The 23,886-nt window shown below is 34.4% G+C and overlaps 1 protein-coding gene across 1 annotated transcript in view; it reads right to left on the bottom strand.

The window, feature by feature from the left end:
* LOC124178615 (annulin) overlaps positions 1-22,877 on the bottom strand; it is a 423,181-nt gene extending 400,304 nt beyond the window's left edge. The window contains exon 1 of the mRNA XM_046562524.1: positions 22,524-22,877. Coding sequence (XP_046418480.1) covers positions 22,524-22,659 — 136 coding nt within the window. The 5' untranslated portion in view covers positions 22,660-22,877. The remainder of the gene's footprint in view (positions 1-22,523) is intronic.
* Positions 22,878-23,886: the final 1,009 nt, after the last annotated feature.

Here is a 23,886-nt window from a genome sequence, read left to right on the forward strand (position 1 = left end):
GTTTCCGTGTGAGGAATATAAATCGTGGTTTCTGAGACAATCGATAAACGTTGAAGGAAAGTAAACTTTATACCGGTCACAAACGTTTATTCGATGCGTTTAATAGATGGTAGAGGAAACGTGAGGAATGCCAATTAAACATGAGAATAGAAACGTTAATGAGAAACGGTTTTCTAGAGTATCGGGTGAACGTACAGAATGCGTTGTCTTGTCGGGATTGTAATCCGTGGTTCCTGTGGCAATTGGTAAACGTTGAAGGAAAGTAAACTTTATACCGGTCGCATACGTTTACTCGATGCGTTTAATAGATGGTAGAGGAAACGTGATGAATGCCGCTTAAACATGAGAATAGAAACGTGAATGAGAAACGGTTTTCTAGAGTATCGGGTAAACGTATAAAATGCGTTCTCTTGAACGGATTGTAATCCGTGGTTCCTGAGACGGTGAGTAAGCGTTGAAAGACAAGCCTGAAATTCGCGGACTACTCGTTGTACCGTATAAGTACGTTCTTCGAACTTCCCACTTTCACACACTCTCACGCTGAGGATATTCCATATTATTCAAATTGAATTTGGGAAGTCCAACGTCAAATCCGTGATCAGTGCGACTTAAAAACCCTTTGATACCATATCCCATGAGAATCTGAGGAGTTTTGGATTTTAGACCTCCGCCATACTGAATCAGTCACTACATTTTTTGCAAATCTAGCCTGACGTTCGTTATCAGCAAGCCAAACAACTTTTAGTTACCAATTTTCCCCGAAACCCGTTTATTTAACGAATTTTTGAATTTTTTATTATATTTTATATAATTTTTTTTAGAACCAACTACTCCAGAGAATGTAAAGGAGTGAATGTATTATACATATTAAATTCATAGTTATATGCTAGCTGGTTTTTTTATAATTTTTTTTCATTCTTCTTATTCATCTTTCAAAGTTATGAAATTTCCATCCTCTCATAATAGGTGTTTCAAATTTTGTTATATTTTGTAAGATTTTTCTTTTTTTTTTTTGGATATTAAAAGGTTGAGGTTTTTTTTCCAATTTTTAATTTATATACTTCAGATAGGTTCTGGTCGAAGACTTGCGAAAAAATTTTGATTGCGTTTTTCGTCATTGTATCTAGGCACTTTTTTTATAGGACATAGGTCCTAAAGATGACGAAAAGGTATCCTGACGAAGTCGTCTTTTCGGCAAAGCGAAATGATGTCTCATAGATGTCTTTCAAGAGACGACTAATCGTAGTTGACTCAACGACGTCTATTTGAAAATGTTTAATGGACATAATAATTATAGTCGACTGAAAGATGTCTATTCCGGGATGACTTTTGTCAACTTGACGAGAAGCTGTCTAAAAGACGTCTTTCAGAAGATAAGTCAGCTAGCGGCAACTGCAGTGTGTGGTTAAACAAAGATTGCAAGATGGCTGCTTGATAACGCGTTATACGAAGTGCGCGTGATTGATGTGCACGTGATTTCGTGAGCTGGAGAAAAAGTAAGTTAGATTATTATAAAACTAGTTGAACATATGATTAAATAACTTTTGTTCATTATTCAATATCCGATATGTGATTATCGAGTGCTACATATAATCAATTGATGCATGTAGGGTATGATCTATCAAATCCACATAACCTCTTCTCATTTCTATTATGTCGGTTGAAAAAAGTTTTCAGATACAATTACCCGAAAAGAATTGAATATTGCCGACTAGGGAACAGATATCGGTATCACCTGAAATCTGAACGTACAACATAATTTTATATTTGGTTTTGATTTCTACTGTGATATGTATTAATTAGATAGGTTAATTAATTTAGAGTTTATAAGGTGAGATGTTTTGATGTGATACATATTTAGATATAAGGTTGATTTTGAGTTTATATCTCAAATTTAATCTTTTAAATAATATTATAGAATGCGTCCAAGTTCTATGCTGGATAGTAAAATCTGTATCTGACTAATTTTGGTTGACGACATTTATTTCACATTTACCGAAAACACATAATTGCATAAAAGGCGACGAAACAACGTCTTTTAGCCATGCGTAGAAAACATTTTATAGATTTGGCTACAAGATGTCTTCTAGGCATGGCTAAAAGACGTTAAAAAGTGGGTCATAAGATATCTCCTCGTCATCTTTTAGGTGACTTAACGCTTTCGCTAAAAGACGACTTGTCGAGAAATTTGCTATGTTTCAGACATCTTTCAGACAACTTTGAGCTGTCTGGGTAATGTAAAGTAAGGAATCACATAAGTTTCATTCAAAATTTCATAATATATGAGCTATCGTATCTCAGAAAAAAGAACAACAAACATACGTAGAAAGTTGTTTTTATGACTTACAATAGTCCACTGATAATAAATTGAAGAATGTTGGAAACCGATGTATTATACTTATGTGTATTGAATCGAATGATGTTTTCCGAGCCGACATTCTTTTCCAGTTTGAAAATCCAGACAATGCCATGACACTGGCCTGGGACCAAACAGTCCATTGAGTTGTTATACAATGATGTGTATTTTTTTCGCTACAAAATCTTATGATTTAATCGTACACGTCATCCCCTTGATTGATAGAAATTTGAAAACCGTTTTCAGTACAAATAATTTCGACACTCGTGATGATACTGCACAGATTAGAGTATTAGGTTTCGATTCTGCTCCCGACTATGGCGCTGCTGTCGTTGAACGGGCGAATAATGATCAAATAAGTAAAATCTATCCGGATCGTGAACGTCCGTGAAGATTCCGTCCGTCTGTGAAGTGTATCACATCGTCGGAGCGTCTCTGTAAAGCAATTTCTGCCAACCTTTTCTCCGTAAGTACGTGGCTTCATTATAATTATTATTATTCTCATCACGCTCTTTCTATTCAGGATAATTATGGAAATATAACTTGCTGTTGCATTGCTTTATCTTGAATGAGAGAAGCAAGAGTTTATTCTCTCGAATAAAAAAGAAGCATAGTATAGAGACGTAGAGAATAAGCATTTCTATCAAACTTTCAAGAAGGGACATTTGCTTTCTCTTGTTTACGGGAATTCGTTAGTTTCTACAGTAATGCGTCGAATAGACGCGTATTAAACGGTACCTCGTGGAAAAAATGGTTTATTTCACGTCTATTCAACGGCCTTGATGTCGATTCCGCGATATATTAACATGGACGATGAATTTTTTTGGAATAACAGGAAACAAATAGTATGTTTTCCGAAATGATTAGAATTACAGTTGGTTGAAAACTATGTTTGGAACAGATTTTTTTTCTTTTTTTTCTAGCGTGTACGTAGTGCCTGGCGCGTTCGAAATACTCGACCCTTATTTGCAAAATTATTGTTGAAAAAAACAATCGGTGAATAAAAAATACATCGTCTCAATGCTGAAAATAGGCATTTCTATCAAAGTTTTAAGAAGAGACATTTTGTTATCTTGTTCGCGGGAATTCGTTCGCTTGTACAGTAATGCGTCGAATAGAAGCGTATTAAACGGTACCTCGTGGAAAAAATGGTTTATTTCACGTCTATTCAACGGTCTTGATGTCGATTCCGCGATATATTAACATGGACGATGAATTTTTTTGGAATAATAGGAAACAAATAGTATGTTTTCCGAAATAATTAGAATTACAGTTGGTTGAAAACCATGTTTGAAACAGATTTTTTTTCTTTTTTTTCTAGCGTGTACGTAGTGCCTGGCGCGTTCGAAATACTCGACCGTTATTTGCAAAATTATTGTTGAGAAAAACAATCGGTGAATAAAAAATACATTGTCTTAATGCTGGAAATAGGCATTTCTATTGAAGTTTCAAGAAGAGACATTTTCTGTGTCTTGTTCGTGGGAATTCGTTAGTTTGTACAGTAATGCGTCGAATAGACGCGTATTATACGGTACCTTGTGGGAAAATTGGTTTATTTCACGTCTATTCAACGACCTGCATTATACTGCTTGGGATACAAATTTCTTAATACTAATTTTTTTAATCATCATTAATAAACTTGTGCTTTTTATTTAATATTCTATTTGACCCCCATTTCAGGCAATAAATATTTTATTTCAGGCAAGAGCGCATATGCTAACACCTCTCAAGTAATTCAACATTTTTGAATAATCGATTTCCTCACTAAGGTATTGCCTTATTCCTTCCATTCAATACTAGAGTTGTAAATGAAACTTAAAATTGCTGAATATGCCTCTGGAACGAAAATTACTGAGCAAACGACATTTACGTCTAAAACAGGCAGCGGCATTGAATCAAATTAATTTTCTTGCACCTCACAACAGCGAAGAAAGTAATAATCTTCACTGTGAACAAGACAATTCTGAATATATCCATTCTAACAAAACACAAGCATGTAGTGAAGCCAATTTGAATTGTAATACACCGTGTACGTCGCTCTTTTTGCCATCAGAGGAAGAAAATTTCACCACATTAAATTCCGAAGATCTATTTCATAAATTTGATAGTTACAGCCATGATAATGTAGACTATCTAGACAGTCATTGTTACCCTGATTATCGTCAAGCCCATTCTGCTAATGTGGACAGTTTCCTGGGTGCAGATAATTCTAAATCTACCAATTTTATCATAACACAAGCATGTTCTGCAACCAATTCAAATTGTGATTTACAACATACCTCCCTCGTTTCGATAGTAGAACAAGAACCTGCCTCCGCCTCAGACCACAAAATTCCATTTAGTGAAAATAACAGTGATGTTGAAAATAACATAAATAATCTAGAAAATTGGGTTCAGCTTGATTTTCCTAAAAGACAGCCTTTTAATATTAACAGTTTCCTTAATTCAGATTTGGGCCTCCATGATTCAGATAATAAAGGGACTCAAATTGCTCAGAGCGACCAGTCTACGGACGATGATAATGAACAGGTTAGGTTTGAACAAAAATTCCAAGAAGATCTGCGAAAGTTGGCTTGTGATTGCAACATTACTCATACGGCACTTGATAGAATTTTAGCTATCATCCGTCCAAAATATCCATTTTTACCCAAAAATTCTAAATCTCTCCTGAAAACTAAACGCCAAATTAATATATCCGATTTGAGAAATGGGCAAATGTGTTGTATAGGCATTGAAGAAGGATTGAAAAGTAAATTAATCGGTGGCCTGATTAATTCTGCTAAGTACACAAATACTATAACAATTGATATCAATATTGGCGGATTACCATTATATAAAAGTAGTTCCGTGAACCTGTGGCCTATATTATGTAGAAGTCATTCATTGAAAGATAGTTCGCCGTTTATGGTCGCGGTGTTTTGTGAAAAAGGCAAACCCGAGTCATTAGATAGCTATTTGCTTGAATTTATCAAAGAAATGAGTTTCCTGCTACAAAATGGCATCGAACATAATAATCGAAGGTTACGTATAGAAATTGGTTGCTTTTTGTGTGATACCCCTGCTAGGGCAATGCTCAAGATGATCAAAGGTCATACTAGCACGTTCGGTTGTGAAAAGTGTTGCATTGCAGCAGTTTCATTGCAAAGAAAACTGCATTATCTAGTCGATCAAACTAATCACCGTAAAAGATGTGATGAAGACTATTTTAAAAAAGATCCAGATACGGCGCACATCAAAGGTACATCGCCATTGCTTCGTTTATTTGTTGGACTTGTCACGCAATTTCCCCTAGATCCAATGCACTTGATTTACTTGGGGGTGCTCAAGAGATTATTAATTAATTACTGGATCGAAGGACCAAGGCCTTGTAAGTTTTCAAAACAAATGTTGAAAATTATCTCTTCTGAAATTGAAAGACTGCAAGCTTATGTGACAGCAGAGTTTAATCGTAAGCCCCGAAACCTTGATGAAGTAAAACGGTGGAAGGCAACCGAGTTCAGATTTTTCTTGGTTCACTTAGGCCCGATCATCTTGCGCAATGTCCTAAATTCTAAGAGGTATACTCACTTCTTGTTATTGCATACAGCTGTTTACATTTTGTCTAATGAGACTCTCATCTTGCGTTACCTTGATGTCGCGAGACTAGCAATTGAGAAATTTGTACGGAAGTCTGCTAATATTTACGGTCCTGAGTTCGTCGTATACAACGTACACTCTCTTCTTCATCTCTGCGATGATGTTGAGCGGTATGGTAAATTGCAAGATTTCAGTTGCTTTCCATTTGAAAATTATTTGGGAAAAATAAAAAGAAAGATACGCGCAAAGAAGCTTCCATTGCAACAGGTTGTTAAGCGTATGTCAGAATATGCTGAAGCCAATAAAAAAAAAAACACACAGTCCTGGGCGAAGGAAGAGATTCCGAAGGGTATTAGGTAGGGTGCTTTTTTTTGGACTATTTTTTTTTTTCGGTCCCATCGTGAAATTTTGTTGGAAATACAACAAAAAAAATTCCCTGAAAGTTTGAGCCCTTAATATTAATATTAAGTGCTCGCCCAAGGCATGTAAAGATTTCCCGCTTAAAATACACGTAAACTTTAATTTTTTTCTTTAAAATATCTACAGTTCAGAGGCATTCTATGGTGTAGTCTAGGACGTCAGTAGGTTTTCTTCGGAATGAAATGCTCTACAAAAGTGCTCATTGCGGTGAAGTCGTAACTCACACCGGCGAAGTCGTACGGGCCACCCAAACCAAATTTTTTCATGAAATTCTTGTTTTTTGGCCCGTATCTCGTATATGACAAGAGCTACAAAAAAAAAAATATTCGACAGTCAATAATTCGACAATTCAACTCAATAATTCATGAAAATTCCATACTTCCTCACCTTAAAAGCCCAATATCTCAATAAATATCGATGTTAGCAACTTGGTTTTCTGGAACTTTTTTGTAGGAAATTAAATTTCCTACAAATTTATTGAATATTTTTTTTTTTTTGTAGCTCTTGTTATTTACGAGATACGGGCAAAAAGACAAGAATTTCATGAAAAAATTGGGTTTGGGTGGCCCGTACAACTTCGCCGGTGCGAGTTACGACTTCACCGCAATGAGCACTTTTGTAGAGCATTTCATTCCGAAGAAAACCTACTGACGTCCTAGACTACACCATAGAATGCCTCTGAACTGTAGATGTTTTAAAGAAAAAAATTAAAGTTTACGTGTATTTTAAGCGGGAAATCTTTACATGCCTTGGGCGAGCACTTAATATTAATATTAAGGGCTCAATCTTTCAGGGAATTTTTTTTGTTGTATTTCCAACAAAATTTCACGATGGGACCAAAAAAAAAATAGTCCAAAAAAAAAAAGCACCCTAGTATTAGGTCACAGGGCGAGAATGCTTTCCAATGTAAGACACTAACCACAAAAAGGTTTAAACTGTCAATACAAGACCCCGATAACGTAGTAGCACTGAATAGTAAAGGTTATGTATTAAAATCTATCATCTGTATAGATGGTGTGTACAAATGTGTTGGAATTTCATTTCGATACCTAAGAAATTTGTATCGAAAACCCATTGAATCTTCCAAGCTCGGTATATATTTTGCTAAAAGCTATGCTGAAACTATTACCTTTCCTGTCGATGAAATCTTCTTCAAATGCCTACGATTCCCTGTGAAAGATGGGTTTAGGATTTTTCTCATACTGCATCAAAACGAATAATAAAACATGTAGTTTGCTTTGTTAGGCTAATAACCTAAATTACCCGTATAGAAAAATAAACAGGTACTTTTTTTTCTTGAACTACAGCTCCAATAGCAGCAATAGTTTGATGCTTTACGTGAAATCTACTTCTCGCGTCAGCTATTCACGTGTACATAACTATATACATATAATTACTTTTTCGATTTGTAGCAATCATGTTTCTCTAATATTTTTAAAAATTTTGCTTTCTGTCTTTTTTTTGGGTTGGTGAAATTGTTCGTACATTTTTATGGCATATGACAATTCTACAGTTTCTGCATTAAAAAACCAAAATGTGGGCGATAATTGAGTTCTTGAGAGGTGACAACAGTAAAGAGTGTGCTCTGGTCCCTGTATTGTGGTTGACGGACAACAATACTCAGTGCTATTGGCCTCGGACAAAAACTGAGGAAAAGTTCACAAACCTAGTCCGAACGAATGCAGTTCCTGAACAATCCTGGCCCGTCTATACCGTACATCGTGTGCTTGATACTAAAGGTATGTAATTTGACTGTTTTCTCAATTCTTCTTAGAGTTTTATTACAGAATCAGAGCGACTGGGCACTACCTAAAGGTATTGCGGGTGGTGACAAGGAATTTAACCGACGCATGTACCATTCTTATGCAAGTATGTGTGATAAACTGTATGAGGTGGCAAAACTCCCTGTTTTCACTTAGAATTGCTTTGGTTAACAGACGCGATTCGATTTTTTGTTTCTTCCACCAGCGTCACTCTAATCGACTAATATCACACGATCGAATTGAAGTATCTCAGGTATTCCATGCCAACTGAGAGGTCATTTTCCCTGACCCCCGCCAATTTGCTTCATTATTTTTTATATGATTCTGAAACCTAAATAAAGCCATCACCATTTTTTTCAGATTTTTCATCCCAACCATTCTTTTTTAAAAAACGTTACAAACCCTTTTATGGTCCTAAAAAAAAACGCCATTTTTTTTTTTGCAAAAATTCACATAATTTTTGGGTCCCAAAACAAACATTCTGAGCCATAGTTTAGAGTGGAGAATTGATTTTTTGTATTTTTTAAATATTTTTTTAGAGGAATAATTTTGCTTATTTTGTATGTATACAAAACATATGTTACAAACATGTGTGAAAAAATGTTTTTTTTTTTAGGACCATAAAAGGGTTTGTAACATTTTTTAAAAAAGAATGGTTGAGACAAAAAATCTGAAAAAAATGCTGAGTGCTTTATTTAGGTTGTGAAATCATATAAAAAATAATGAGGCAAATTGGCGGGGGTCAGGGAAAATGACCTCTCAGTTGGCATGGAATACCTCATATGTATTAATTATAATATAATACGGCTAGACTTTGGACTAAAGTATTATTCGATATTGAGTATTTGTAATTAATACGAAAAACTGATTAAAAATCGAAAATGAAATTATATTTGTGATTGAAGCATTATGGAAGACTATTTGCTGTAACTGTCGTTTTGAAGCATTATGGAAGACTATTTGCTGTAACTGTCGTTATTTAATCTAAATCTAATCTATTACTGGTTGAGAGTTTCACTTGCAGAAGTTTCAAGCCATAAATGTTGTTTTCAAATATATGCGTAAATGCTTTATTTTTTTCCATTATCTTTCTGTTTAATGATAACATTTTCGTTATAGTTGACTACGATGTAGTAGCAGAGTATATGACTAATGTAATAGACAACGGAACTTCTGAAGACGGTATTAACATTCGGCCGATAACACAGAAAAAAGTGTCATCTGAAAACCTATCACCAGACGACGATACAGTTGAAGAAAGTGAGCCTTCAAAAAAGAAAAGAAAGAAGCACCACAAACACCGTAAGCATCATACAAAAAGTAAGCGTCGAAAACGTATCAGTTCATCCAGTGATGCATCGAACAGCAAACCCAGTAGTAACTCTACTGCAAGTAGCTCTCAAGGATTCGTCTCGGATCAGAAAAACCTAATTCCAAATATCCCTTTATTCAAAAGGAGTTTAACAGGCAGGATAATTCAATCATTACGAAGCAGCGTAATACTACCAATCTAGCCGACGGTAGTGCACATGCTGGATTGTCAGGTGTGGCTCCGTCATTTTCCAGCAGAATTATGCCCTCAACACCAGAAAGAAACCTTGGATATCCAAATGAGGCAAGCGAGACGCCACGGTCTTACAAATCATCAGTACCGCCTTCTTGTCACTCAAGTCCGCATGTAAGAACACCACACAGAATTCTTAGTCATCAAGATGTCACAAGTGGACTCTTGCATTTGAACGGTGCAATTTCGGATCCTGTTGTTACACAAATGATGCGAAAAATCTTTGAATACTTGCAGTATTTGAAACAGCAGATGGAGCAGACTCAGGTCGCTCTAACCACAATGGCAAGAGCTAATCAGGCCCAAATAGCCCAAGTACAAGGTGCTCCGCGGCCAGAATGTTTCCCTGAATGGCCCATTTCTTCACTGGATGTCTTCGATGCGTTCAATGAGATGATACAGATTGAAGAGCACCGTAGTTACCTTGTAAGTGACTTATATAATCTACTCACAATTCATTCTGGAATTCGCATACAACTATGTAGTTCAAAAAATATGTCTGGTTCAGAATATCTTCTTGAATTTCTTGATAATGTTGTGTTGATTATGTCCGTATTTTGTATTCCATTTGCTCGATCAGTCAGGGAAACATTTTTTTGTTTCTAACTAAATATTGTATAATACACAAAAAATGAACATAAAATCAGCACAATATTAATAGAAGTTGGTATATTCGGAGGAAAATAGTAGTGAATAGGTGGATAGCATTTTTTTGGAGTTGGATCGACAGCAATTATTGTGTAAAAACTTATGAATCCTGTGACACGAGTTGTAACCCATACATTTAGACCAGACACATTTGGTGTAGATCTTACTTCGAAAAAGATTTGTCTGTATATTCACGAAAAAAAATTTTAAATCTGGTATACAATTATATCTGAACGAATATATAATTTGATTTTTTGATTCATTTAATTTCTTTAGGTCAGAAGGCTTTCGACGGTAGGTGGCCCATCACAGCGACAAGTTGTCATGAATATGATGAAACTTTTGATGACGAATACTTTGGCTATGGAGTACAACTGGGCGGGAAGAGAAAAGAGATCATTCAAAAAAACTGAATTAAGGTATATTATCATTAGTGAGTGAAAAGTCTACGTTTCACGTTTCCTTCGTATTGCCCGTAACTAATAAAGGGCCAAACATTGATTCTTCTCCTTAAAATCTAGTGAACATTCCGTACCTATACGATGAAGCGGATGATAAATATATATTTTGTTATAAGAGAATCTGTGTTTGGTTTGAAATGGATTGAAGGATGTATTTTTGTCAAAGTTTGTTATATTTATAACGAGAAATCGGTTGGCAAAAAATTTTTGAATATTAACTGATGCTCCTTCGATCTAAACCTACAACATTTGAAACTATAAAAAAAAAATTATCAAAAAATGTTGAATCAAATCGTGAACAATAGTGTTTGAAATGGAGAATGTAAGGCAAGTAAGCCGAAAGCGCAGCTATTTCCAGCTATATGTCGAATTCCAATGAAATAAGCACCGTTTAATACGTATTGACTCGATTTATTATTATGAACTATTTACATTTAGCACGAATTTTACTTCGTGAGAGGTTATGCCCTAGAATTGCATAGTGTCCTTGCAAAGCAGTAATACTGAGAAAATCAATTCAATTCGAATAGAATTTTGATTTTTATCCTCATTTAAATGTTATCTTACAACTCACGTTCAGTAAACGTTGATACAAGTATTTATGATTATTTTAAATAATAGCATGACTATTTTGACATCGAAAAAGAATAACCTTTAATCATCGATGGTGTAGACTCAGCGGTTCCACAATACGTCCTGTATAGAGCTTAGAGATAGAAGATTGAAAAAATAAGACATTCACACACATATAATAGGGAAATGGTGAATTCAGCTTTCCAATAGTATAAACTCCTCACGATCGGAATCCTGTACCTAATCAGTTCATTACAATTAAATTTCGTAAGCTGCTGCTGCTGCTTTCTTTTTTCACGATGTGGTGGAAACATGTATATAATATTTTGCTTGTTTTAATGCTTTCTAACTGCTTTAGATTCTTTTCACTCATTTGTTATTCTTAATCTCCGTTGTTCACTCTTCAACAAATAATTCAAGGATAACTGAATAAGCCTTTTCGTGCACTTTGGCATAATTAACTCTGGACTTGTGATGGTGAGTGGTTCTGCTGCGTTGAGTAGAAATGATGTCTATTAGTGCACATAATTGAGCCACCAGATAATGAACAATTTTTTTTTCACATCTTGTTTCAGAGGCTGCAAAATTGGCGTGTAAAGATAATCCAGTCGAATCTTCAGATTTAATTATACAAAATGCGATAAAAGACTGGTTGAAGCTAGCCACAAGTAGGTATACATATTCAATTGCGGGATAAAAATCCGGGAATGGACCCACGCAGCATCCGCCTTCACCGCCCCTACCACTGCCGCCGAATTCACCCAACAATCGCAGGGTATAGCAACAAAACGTTAAAAGATAGTCCGCTATATCGTTTCATTGTAGTTCTTCTTTTTGCGTGCCATTTTGAAACTGTTTTAGTTGTTGGCACCATTTTTTTCTTCTTTTAATTTTGGCTACATGCACTCTGTTCGTACCCATATTTTTTAAGTTTAGATGAGTTGTTCGTAGTACCTCACTTTTTCGTAATACTAACAATTTTTCACATTTAATTTCTTCTTTGAAAGTGTAAGTCCGATTCACTTCTTGCATCCTATTATTTTATATTAAATTTGAGTTTTTCTTTCAACCACACCGAAACAAGTACACAATTTTCAAAAGTGTATCTAATTTATCTACTTTATTGCTCTCAAACGATTTTGCACTTGCATCAGTCGTAATACCTATTTGCCAAGAAAGTTTTACCATGCTACTTTATGTTGACAAACAGTTCTATATTTATTTTGGATAAATCTTTACTACGGTGTTGGTAATCTATATAATCAAAATATAGCTGGCGCTCATACGCGTTCTACTTTTTTTTCAATTTTTTAAATCATTTCATGAATCGTTTTAGTGTTACATTATCATATCCGTACATGTGATACCCTATTAAAATGTATATTGTATGTAAATGTATGTGCTATGGTATGTACATTACATATTTGATATTTTTTCGAACCTTCGAGATATATGATGTTTGTCTACAAATTACCTAGCCTTGTGATTGGCGATAACACATGTAACTCGTTGATCCAATGCGTTCTGTATGTAATAAAAATATAAATGGCGTAAATTGAATATGATATATCAATAGTTAACTACTTGTGTTTGTTGTTTTTTTTTGGTTTTTTTTTCTACTTTTGGAAATCTTTTTATAAAATGGTCAAGTACTACATTATCATAACCGTACATGCTATCACTATCGAAAATGTAAAATGTACCGTTTTTTGTTTTAAGCTTTATATAATATATTAGGGTTTTTCAACAACTCACTCAGCTTTATGATTCGCAAAACCGTAAGTCGGTGATCCAACGCGTTGTATGTAATACGAATCTAATCGGTGATTCAAACATGAATGTGATATATGAATAGTCAACTTCTTGTGTTATATTATTTTTGTTACTTTCGAAAATCTTTTTCTCAAATGTTTAAGTACTTGAAATGTAAAATGCATCTCTTTTTTTGTTTCACAATCTATATATCTTATAAAGTATATAGTATTTTATTTCAGTATAGCAGAGAAATATAGTGTGTACATGTGTATATATATATGGCAAATGTTGTTCCAAAAGACGAAAAAAGAATGCTGTCCAAGTTTAAGCACTCAATATTGATATTTACAGGTGCATCGTCGCGATTTTGTATTTCCCATTTACATAACATGAAATTTTTTTTTTCAACTTTGGAATCTTATAACTCGTCAAGGCTTTAGTGTACTGATGAGACATAACGTATTTTTGAAGTGAATCAAACGCTCCACAAAAACGTAGTCATTTTATGATGAATCTTCTCTTTCAAAAGTTATATAAGGTGTCTAAGGTATTTATGATAGTAAATCACTTTTTGAAAGAGTAGATTTATCGTAAAATAATAAGGGTCTTTCTTTGTAGAGCGTCCAATTCCATTCAAAATTATGTTCTGGACTTATCAGAACGCTAATGCGTTGACAAGTTATAAAATTCTAAGCTTAAAAAAAAAATTTCCTATGTTATTCAAGTGGGAAATGGAAAATTACAATGATGCACCTTCAAATATTAATATTGAGAGCTCAAACTTTGACAACATTTCTTTTTCGTCATTTCAAACAATCTTTGCTCCTTGAATTAAGAAAAAAAAATACAATTTTCCGATACAGTGTAATATATTATAGTATGATATTTTGTACTCTTTTCAGCATTTAAGATATGATGCATTGTTACGAATCACCTATTCCTGTTATATCTGTAATTCATCGTTTTAAAAGATCAATACATAATACTTACCTTACTCAGATCACCCAAGCTTCGATTATTCTAACCTAATATTTTAAACGTATAGATACGCGGAATTTTTCACCGAATCATACTTCAAATTTTAAATACGTTTTCCCTGCGTCTTATATACGATTATAACTATGTATAAATAACATCATATCTGTATATATTACCAATCTTCTGATGAATGTACGTGAATTCTACAAATATCCGCATCGTATTTAAAACATTCGGGGAAAACGTTGTTATTGCAGCATATTTCGCCGATACTTTTCGATCTATTCAACGGTTCAACCTTAGAGTTTTTCCAACGTGGGGCATCTCCACGACATCTAGTAAACGAATATGTACACGAAATAAATACTCTATGTAAATGTACTCCAATCGTATATTCCTTGAAGTAAATGGTCATAATTTGTACGACCATACACCGCGTATATGACACGTGTTGATAATACGTTTAGTTTCACGTATGCCGAGCGGAAATTTTTCAGTTTATTCAACGAATTCATCTGTGACATTTTAAACGTATAGATGTGGCAAAATTTCACCGTCGACGCATATGTCAAATTTTAAACGTTTTTCTTTTGCGTCTTACATACGAATACATGGATGTCACGAATATCCGTATATTGTACTCGTTTATTCCCTCGTGGTGAGTATATGCGAATTCAACGACTATTTTCCACGTATTTAAAACATTCTGGACATACGTAAAAATTATCGTCTACCAGGCGGACATTTTTCGATTTATTAAACGGTTGGGTCTGATCCGTTGTAAGCGCTTGGTTGTGTGAATTTTTCTACGTTCAATCAACAATCGTGTTCTTATTGGGGCTTGACATTTAATGAATTTCTCATCTTGAATTTTCTGGTTTTTTAGCTTGGCTCGGACCATCTAACATTTTCTGTAATGTCAAAAGTTTTGAATAAAAGTAATAGCAAGTACTAGAATGAGGAGTCTTCGGATTGATACAACAACGTTGAATAAGTTGTGTATATTAATCAATTACATAATAACACTCACCAACAGTTACTAATTCCAACTTTCTTCGATTAATAAAAACTTGTCGTATGCACATTCTATAAGGATAGTCAATTATGTAAATTGAACTTTTGCTAGTTTATACATACACTAGGGTGTGATACGTGACTTGTACGCTACTTCTAGAAGCCAGCGCACCCTACATATACCTACATACCACTGTAGTCCAGTCGAGGTAGACATAAAAATAGCCTTAAATGGAAATACATAATTAGGGGAAGCGATTTTTTTTTTAAACTTGGGGGGGGGGGGGGGGAGTGGTTGGAAGTCTAAATTTCGATTTTCGGGAATATCCCGCCATTACGTTCGCCGCCATCTTGATTTAAAGTTCAATTTTTTCGTTTTTCTGAAATAACTCGTTAATTCACAACTTTAGAGCAAAAATGGTGGAATTCATTTTGACTGTGTCGACATAATAAAACCATAATCATCCCAAAAGGTTGAGTGGGCCAAATCACTATTCTTATCCGGCAATAGCCTTTCTGTTAGTCTGCCTCTGTAAATTTCTACCGTATCTTAAGCTATATAAACTTTATTCTCCTTTTCTTAATTTTCTGTGCTAGGAGCGCTTATTATATTTTATTTCTTGTACCACCTCCGCTTATTATATTTTATTCGATATTGTGCCTATTGTATCGTAAATTCCTTGGAGTATACTCAAACGTAGATTAAGCCGCTCAATACTATCGTACTCTTCTATTGCTATTGGCAACTCTTTATTGTTGTTACTTGCTATTGTTATCTTTGTATGTCTCTGCCATACCGTAATTCTTTGTCAATTTAAGTACTGCGTATTACCCGTGATTTTTTTATAATAAGGAGTACTTACAATTAGTGTACTTCCTTATTTTGCAAACTCTTCTCTGAATTTCTCACTCACTCATAATTTACATTTCCTCGAAATTTATATTTCAAGATTTCTTTGTGAAACTTCTCGAATTTCTAAATATGGTATATCATTAATTCAATCGCCTACGAATAACCCTCTCGTAGATTGTCTCTCGTATTTTACGGTCATTCCTATTCTCTTGTCTAAGCTACCGATTTCGTAAATTATAAATTAATGTCAATCTTTCTTATTAGTCAAAGTCCATGGTAAAGTCTGTCTTACTCTTATGTTACTATCTCCCGAGCTATCATCACTTTGTTATCTATCAATTTACAATAAGGTTCTTACTCTCGCTTCAAATTAACAGAATAATAATTCGCGTTACTACGAATAACAATTCATTCAAAGTGTAGTGTAGTGTAGTAGTAGTGTAGTTTCAAATAAATCTTTGCATTATATCGCTTCTTCCGACCTACGCTTAGTTCTCTCTGTTAACTATCGTCTTTTGTTTAAATCTACCGTCTTGATTTTATTCTGCCGAAAATCTGGTAACCCATTTTTGCTGACTTAGTGATCCTTGCTAATTTGTGTAACCTAACTTCACTGATTCGAATGTGTAAGGCTAATCGACTAATTGATAATTGACTGTTGATTTTCACTATCTTTAGTTTATCCTTTATTTCTTCAATTCCTTAATTATCGTTAGCTACCTTGAATACCGCCACTCTACCAGTTCGTGTGAGTACCTGAGCCTAGTCAGCCATATAACGGGTTTTCTATTCATTTTTTGATTTGTTTCGTATTGCTGTTTGAAATTCGACGCGAAAACGTCTGGCGCCCAACGTACATGATTTTGTTATAGTTTAGTAATTCACAGTAATTGAAGAATCGCGTCACAGTGTCAACGGTAAGTCCTCATCTGAGGGTAGCGGAAATTAGCGTTACAAATGATAGCATTTTACGACTTCATGTATCAATTATACAAGATGTACAACCGTAGTTATCACTGATTATATATCTAGATACACCAAAAAGTTGCGGTCTGAAAAAAACGAAAATTCCAGACTGAACTGACAATTTCGACGATGTTGGAAATATGACAGGTGGTATATTTCGTCTATCCGTACATCGACCATATTAATATAAGGCTCAATTGAAAGCTCCAAAAATCTAAAAACCTACAAAAGTTGTTAGACGTAGAAATTTCATCATAAGAGGGGAAAAATATGCGCCCAATAAACACACGATAGTATGATAAACGTTGAAAAAGAGTATAAACCATAAGTTTAGAAAACTTTCATCAAGTAAACGTTATTTTTGACGTTTATTAACCGATTTTAATAGGTATTGTCAGTAGGGTTTTGAGACGGATATTTGTATGAGTAAAATATCAGTCATATTTATACGTTTTAAGTACGTCACTCCGATTTACGTATAATAGTAACCCGGTTGTTAATGTATATGGGATACGTGTCTTATACGTATCACATGAACTTCAAGACTATCACTGGATGATGGTAGGTGAAAATTATTTTTTTACCTTTGTCAACCTGTTTTAATACGTACTACAGCAAGGTTTTTCATCGCAAATGTATATTAAAATTGTGACATGAAAAAAAATAGATCGCAAATCCTTGGAGAATTGATGTTAATGATTTTTCGTGAACGCGGACACTATTTCAACAACTTATCGGTACTCACATCGATGGAAACGCATTTTAGATCGATTAGTTTAAAACCTATCGCATTATTTCGCACTATCCTGGGTTCGAACCCCATTCACTCGCAATGTTTAGATTACTGGTCGGACACCCTACCTACTACGCCAAACTACTCTGTGGAAAACCATGACTTTATTTGATTCACAATACAATGTACGGTCTACACAGGCATAACAAATAATACAGTTATTAAAAACTCATTAATAAGATTATAATTTCAGAATTCGCACTCACAATACAATTTCAAATGAATTTACAAGAGCATTTATTGTCCAAATTTAGTAAATTGTCAGATATTTATGAAATTTACAGTGCCATTGTCTGAAATTGAAAATTTTATCACTCATTCGAAACTTAACATGGCAATGCTTTGGGCATCATTGAAATCTGATACTATTAAGAATTTTGTATAAAGTTTACACACGCACAATTTGAGCAGATTCACAAGTTTACTTAAGGCATGAAGTAAAGTCCACATTGTCTATTGTAAGATAAAGCAGCGTATATTTCACTAAATCGTTAAAGCGGAAGTTACTACATGATTTCCAGAGCAACTATGTTACGCTTCCATACTCACAAAAATGGACATCCCTACTTGCATGATGGTAGGATGTAGAATTAACGTTTGAAAGTCATACGTATTATCGACTAGTAATATACTTTTTTGCAACCACTACTCTGAACGTTGATCAGTAGAGTTGATAAAACAATAATCATGGTCGAAATTAAACGGTAGAATATACGGATACAGTTAGATATACGGATCTTAAAACTTTCATTTATTCTAAATGAGGTTGCTAATTTTTAAACGTTTAATGAAACGGCGGTACCCTGAACCGCTTTAACAACATTCTCTGCTGCCCTGATGATACATTAATTTATAAGACGTGGATTGGTGAATGTTTCAACACTATCGTTATTTTATACTATAGTCGTAGGTGTCAGGTATACAAAATACATATTATCGACTAGTGATATACGTTGTTGCAGCCACCACTCTAAATGTTTATTATTAAAGTTAATAAAACGATGATCGTGGTCGAAAGAAAACGATAAGAGGCGACAAGTCGATACAACTGCTACATATACGGATGTTGAAATTTATTTTTATACGTCATCAAGTTGTTCATTGCTAGACGTATAATAAACAGACGAAGTTCTCAATACGTGGTCTAAACGTTCATCGCTGCCGTATAATACTTATCAGTACATACAACGTAGATTTCTGAACGTCTATCATTTCTACTTATACTTGAATTAAACCACCCTTACGTATATTTGACGTATCATATACTATCGTGTGTTTATTGGGCGTGAAAATTTTTGTCAGGGAGGTTAGAACGCTTCTCATCGCGCTAACAGATAATGTGGTCGGGTCGCGCGCTTTTTTTTTTTTTATGAATTTTGTGCGATCCGCGACCGCCGATCTTGATTGTAGGTATTCTTACAGCGTGAAACAGTATTTATTTACAAAAGCTCGATGCGTGAAAGCAAAATGCATCAATACTTCACATGGCATAAGCAACAAAAGTTCTAATTCGCACAATTTGCCTATCCAAAGTTTTGTCCTTACTTGTTTGCTACAAAATTTGTCAATTTTTACTCACTTCGTCTGAATTCACTTGCGGGTATGCATTTACTGAATATCGTTGCGCGCCAGTGTACGGAAGTGCTGAAGTGTAAGCGCCCCCAAGGCGCCGTCATGCCAGCACGTACGTACTCTCGCATGCACCGATATTTCTACTGCAATCAACGGCAAATCAAACAACAGAAAGAATTGATGAAACGCATCTATTCAGTCCAAAATTAACATTATGATAATGTGTTCGAAGCTAACTGATCAATAGACTCAATGCGATTCATGAATTTTAGACAGTATGAATCTAACAATAAGCTGCAAGTGGCAGAATAAAACCATTTCAATTCTATACGTTAGTAATATTAAACAACCATTCATTTCGTGCAAAATTGATTGTATTCGATCTTAAAGACGTCATTATCGCATGGGATCATACACAACATAAATAAGTATAATCATTCTAATATAAAATACAAACTAAATGTGCCCGCCAAGTGTGAAGCTCTTAAAATGATGTTTCGATATCACTACACGAAACAACGAGGTCCGACTTCATGACGGATACCTACTTGCCGAGAGATCTTAGGGCTCGGGGTTCTTTCTCGATTTCACGAGAGAAACTGGCAATACCTAAGTTGTTCTTATATTTCCATTATGATGTTACCATGGTAAATTGGCAAATTTGTTTACGTTTTAGAATTTTTTTACCTAGATACAATTATCCCCCCGGAGATAGTTTATCATACTATATATCGACAGTTTCGAGTACAACAATATGTATGGTAATCTAAAGCTCTCTTTAAGACGGTTTTTTTTTTTATTTTTTCACCATTCGCGCATATTGTTACCGAGATTATCAAACTATTATTGGAACGTTGGCAATAGTACGATTCATAGGACTATAAATAAAGGTGAATTTCCTATCAATTTTCAACTACGTGAAAATCAACTATGTATCATATTTTTGTTTTAAGAGTGCAGATAATAAATACGCTCATAGTCTTATTTCAGCTCTATGCTGATTTTCAGCGCTCCGTTCGTACCAAATGCTAGTATACCCTAAACAAAATGACAGCTAGATCAGGTGAAGTATAATTTCAACTTTAAATAAAATCTCTAAATAACTATGAATTCAGTGGCGGGCTCATGAGAAAGAGCAGCTGCACTATCACAAATTCGAAGTCGATTGAAACAATATTTACATTTAGTATGTCTATTTTCAACATTGAGTTGGTATACTATTGAGTATTATGGCATCATGAATCACAATTTTTAAAAGAATTTTCATCAAATAATACATCTTTAGCAGACTTCTGACTCCGCAGTGACGATAAGACGTTATGCATTGCTCAGTATCGCCTAAACATAATCTTTGACTATATTATACCACATTTATAACCCCAGCATCCAAATATTTCTACTTGTCTACGTTTTCCGATATGTACAATTTTATTTCTTGTAACACAAGTCGAAGAAATTTTTTTTTTGAGTTTATATTAAAATAAATAAATTTTAATTATACACATCGAATAATAACCAAGATCTTCATTGCTTACTTAAAAAGTTAGCTTTTGTCTTTTTTGCGTTAATAAATAAGTCTTGAAATTTGATACGAGAAAGTCCGTACAAATATAGAAGTACGAAAAGTATTCATTTTTGAACTTGTTTAATCAATACTTTTACATTTGTAGTTTATTATTGATTATGATTTTTGAAAAAAAGTGATTTAGATGTAAAACTGATGTTTGTGCAATTGTTATTTGCAACAATTTTCAAGAAAATAGGTAATTTTTCTTAAGACCCGAAATATTGTTGTGGTTTCTACAAAAGCGAACTTTATCCAATAAAACTATTTTTTCTTTCATTCGTTACGTGAAAGATGTCATAATTTAACATTTGGAACCCAGACTCAGAATTCGTCTTGAACAGTACAATCTAGATTATCCTTTATTCGCAATAAACTATGGTGTTCTTGAGACCTTAATCGATGTCCTGAAATTCGTACATGTTTCCATGATATTAAGAATCTAAAATTAAATAGGCTTTGCAGCAAACATTGCTATTCCAATAAAAGAAACTCACATTACCTTGGTGAATCGTCCCGCGTGTTAGAAATCCAACAGATCTTACTTGCTTATGATTGCATTTCAATTTATTCATAAGCGTATATTATTCATTTTACTTTGATCCGTAATCATTGAATTCATAAAACACATTACCGAAATACAGTTTCAATTCACGTTTAGTTTTTTTCAACGATAACGCCAATGATCGTTTGATTTTCGCAACTTCTGAATGATTCGTACAGCTTGTCTATTCGGTTTACGTAAATCGTAATATGCATCACAGACCGTGATGTCATATAAAAAAAAAAGAATCCCTACCTGTAAACATCGATATTTGCGGCTTATCCGAATATATATATACATATATACCAGGTCAGTTATGAGAAGAAATCTTAATATTCTTTGTATATTGAAAACTACGTCAGTGAATGTATTTTTAATCGATGTTTTATAAAGAGTTAGTGCTATACTGTATTACGACTTGTAGGTTTGCTATTCTTCTATTCAGGCATTTTTAACGCGTGATCTTAATTTACTGAAAAAATTTGAGCTATACGAAAAAATTTGCGTCCCAACGAGCGATGCAATAATGAGAGAATCGTGAGTTGTTTTCAACGTCATATTCGTAATTTAAAGTTATCCATGATGCTTTATTTCACCTATGACTCAGCCGAATAGACAAGCTGTACTTCAGACACCTAACAAACGAAAAGACGATAATGCGTGCAAGGTTCAGCCGGTAATGCATCCAAGGTTTTCGAAATTCGATTTAGAGATTGACTTTCGAAGATTGGAATTTGGAAAGGTAAATTGGTTCAAATGTAAACATTACACGTCTTATCACAATATTCTGACTCTGTATTGATGTTGCTTGGATTATACTTTGCAGATTACAGATAAGCTGATTATTTGAAAAAAAATTAATTTTTTTATTGCTTGTTATTGGCTTGATTTTTTTCAGTAGATATTTTCATGATTGAAATGAAGTTATTATAATATATAAAACCTAAATACCTACATGCATCCGTGATTCACTTCATTTCCATAATACATCTGCAATCTACATATATTACATATAAAACAAAATGCAAATTATATTACCGAAGCATAATCATATACGACTCTGAAGCGCAATTGCGACTTGAAATAATCACTGAAAACTGTCATAGGTAGTACTAAAACTCACCTGGCGTGAACTGCGCCTGCGAAGGTGGCTTCGGCATACAGTCCGGTCTTTCGCATAAAGGATTTAATTGCAGGTGCTCCCGGTCCAGGTGAAACACAGCACGAAATTTCGAACATACCGAAAAACAATGACCCATTTTACCTTGAGTTGCAACCAAGTGTTTAAAATTACCTAAATATCCCAGTAAAAATTGTTCATAACAAATTAAATAATAAATGTTGAACACATAAACTAACTATAGTTTTCTGTCACTGCAAATATTCACAATCCCTTGCGCACGAGCTCACACCCGATCACCTTCAAACCTCATTCGAGACTAACAATACGTGCGTCTAGCGCGGTAAACGACGGGAACGACATGGATGCGGCAACGTCGAAGGTCAGCATGCCGTTCTGATTAAACGTCTACTGAAAGCTAACCGACTATTGGAAAATCGTGAAATGGTATGCACTGGTTACAGTGCGCATGGAATGGAGATCATCTCTATAGCTGGGCGTGATGCCACACGGCCCTCACAGATCCCTTGACCTCTGCGCCCACGTTATTCAATAAGTAAATACTTTCTAGTGTCGTATATAATTAAATCGTAATGACAGAATACCATAAATGACTCTGTTTCCAATTGAGGTCAATGTGGTGATCTGTCCGACAAATGAATCTTTTCTTTTTCATCAACACGGAATAATTACTTGACAATTGTTGTGGAATCATGCTGTAATAATTGTTATTAGAGGTGATTGCAGCCGACGTATTCGAGGAATTTGCTTCAATGAGATGTATTTACTCTTGGTCCCCACACCAGCGTGAATGTGAGATCATCTTTCTAAATATGATGAACGAAAGTTTCTGGCAAATAACCACGTGATCTCTAGACACATGGTTACTGTATAACGTGCACAGGCGATGGATGTATGAACCATCCTACAATACTAAACGGTGATGTGGTATGCAGTTACTATTTTAGGCTTAGCACTGAAAAAGTATTTCTGCCCAGTCTTCCGCATGGTATACTTTCTGTTTCATTAGTTGCCATTTGAAAGCGAAAGTGCTATTATGTACAGGGCATTACAGACCATTTCATTCAATCAAAAAATATAATTATCGAAAAAGTTTCATGGAAATTCAATTATGTAAATAGGGCACTGTTTTTAAAATCGGATAACGTTGATGTGCTTAATTTTTTTCTTCTACAACTTCTCAGGTTCATTTCATTCTATACACAGAGAGAAACTTATAATTGTGTTAAATACTTTTCTAATTTATAAAGTAGTAATTTAAACAAGCTTAAACCGATTCATCGTATATGTAACCTCACTAAAGTGGAGTTAATGCAATTAATAATAAAATTTCTAGTTCAGCTTA

Source organism: Neodiprion fabricii, chromosome 1, assembly GCF_021155785.1.
Source record: "Neodiprion fabricii isolate iyNeoFabr1 chromosome 1, iyNeoFabr1.1, whole genome shotgun sequence".
Taxonomy (NCBI): domain Eukaryota; kingdom Metazoa; phylum Arthropoda; class Insecta; order Hymenoptera; family Diprionidae; genus Neodiprion; species Neodiprion fabricii.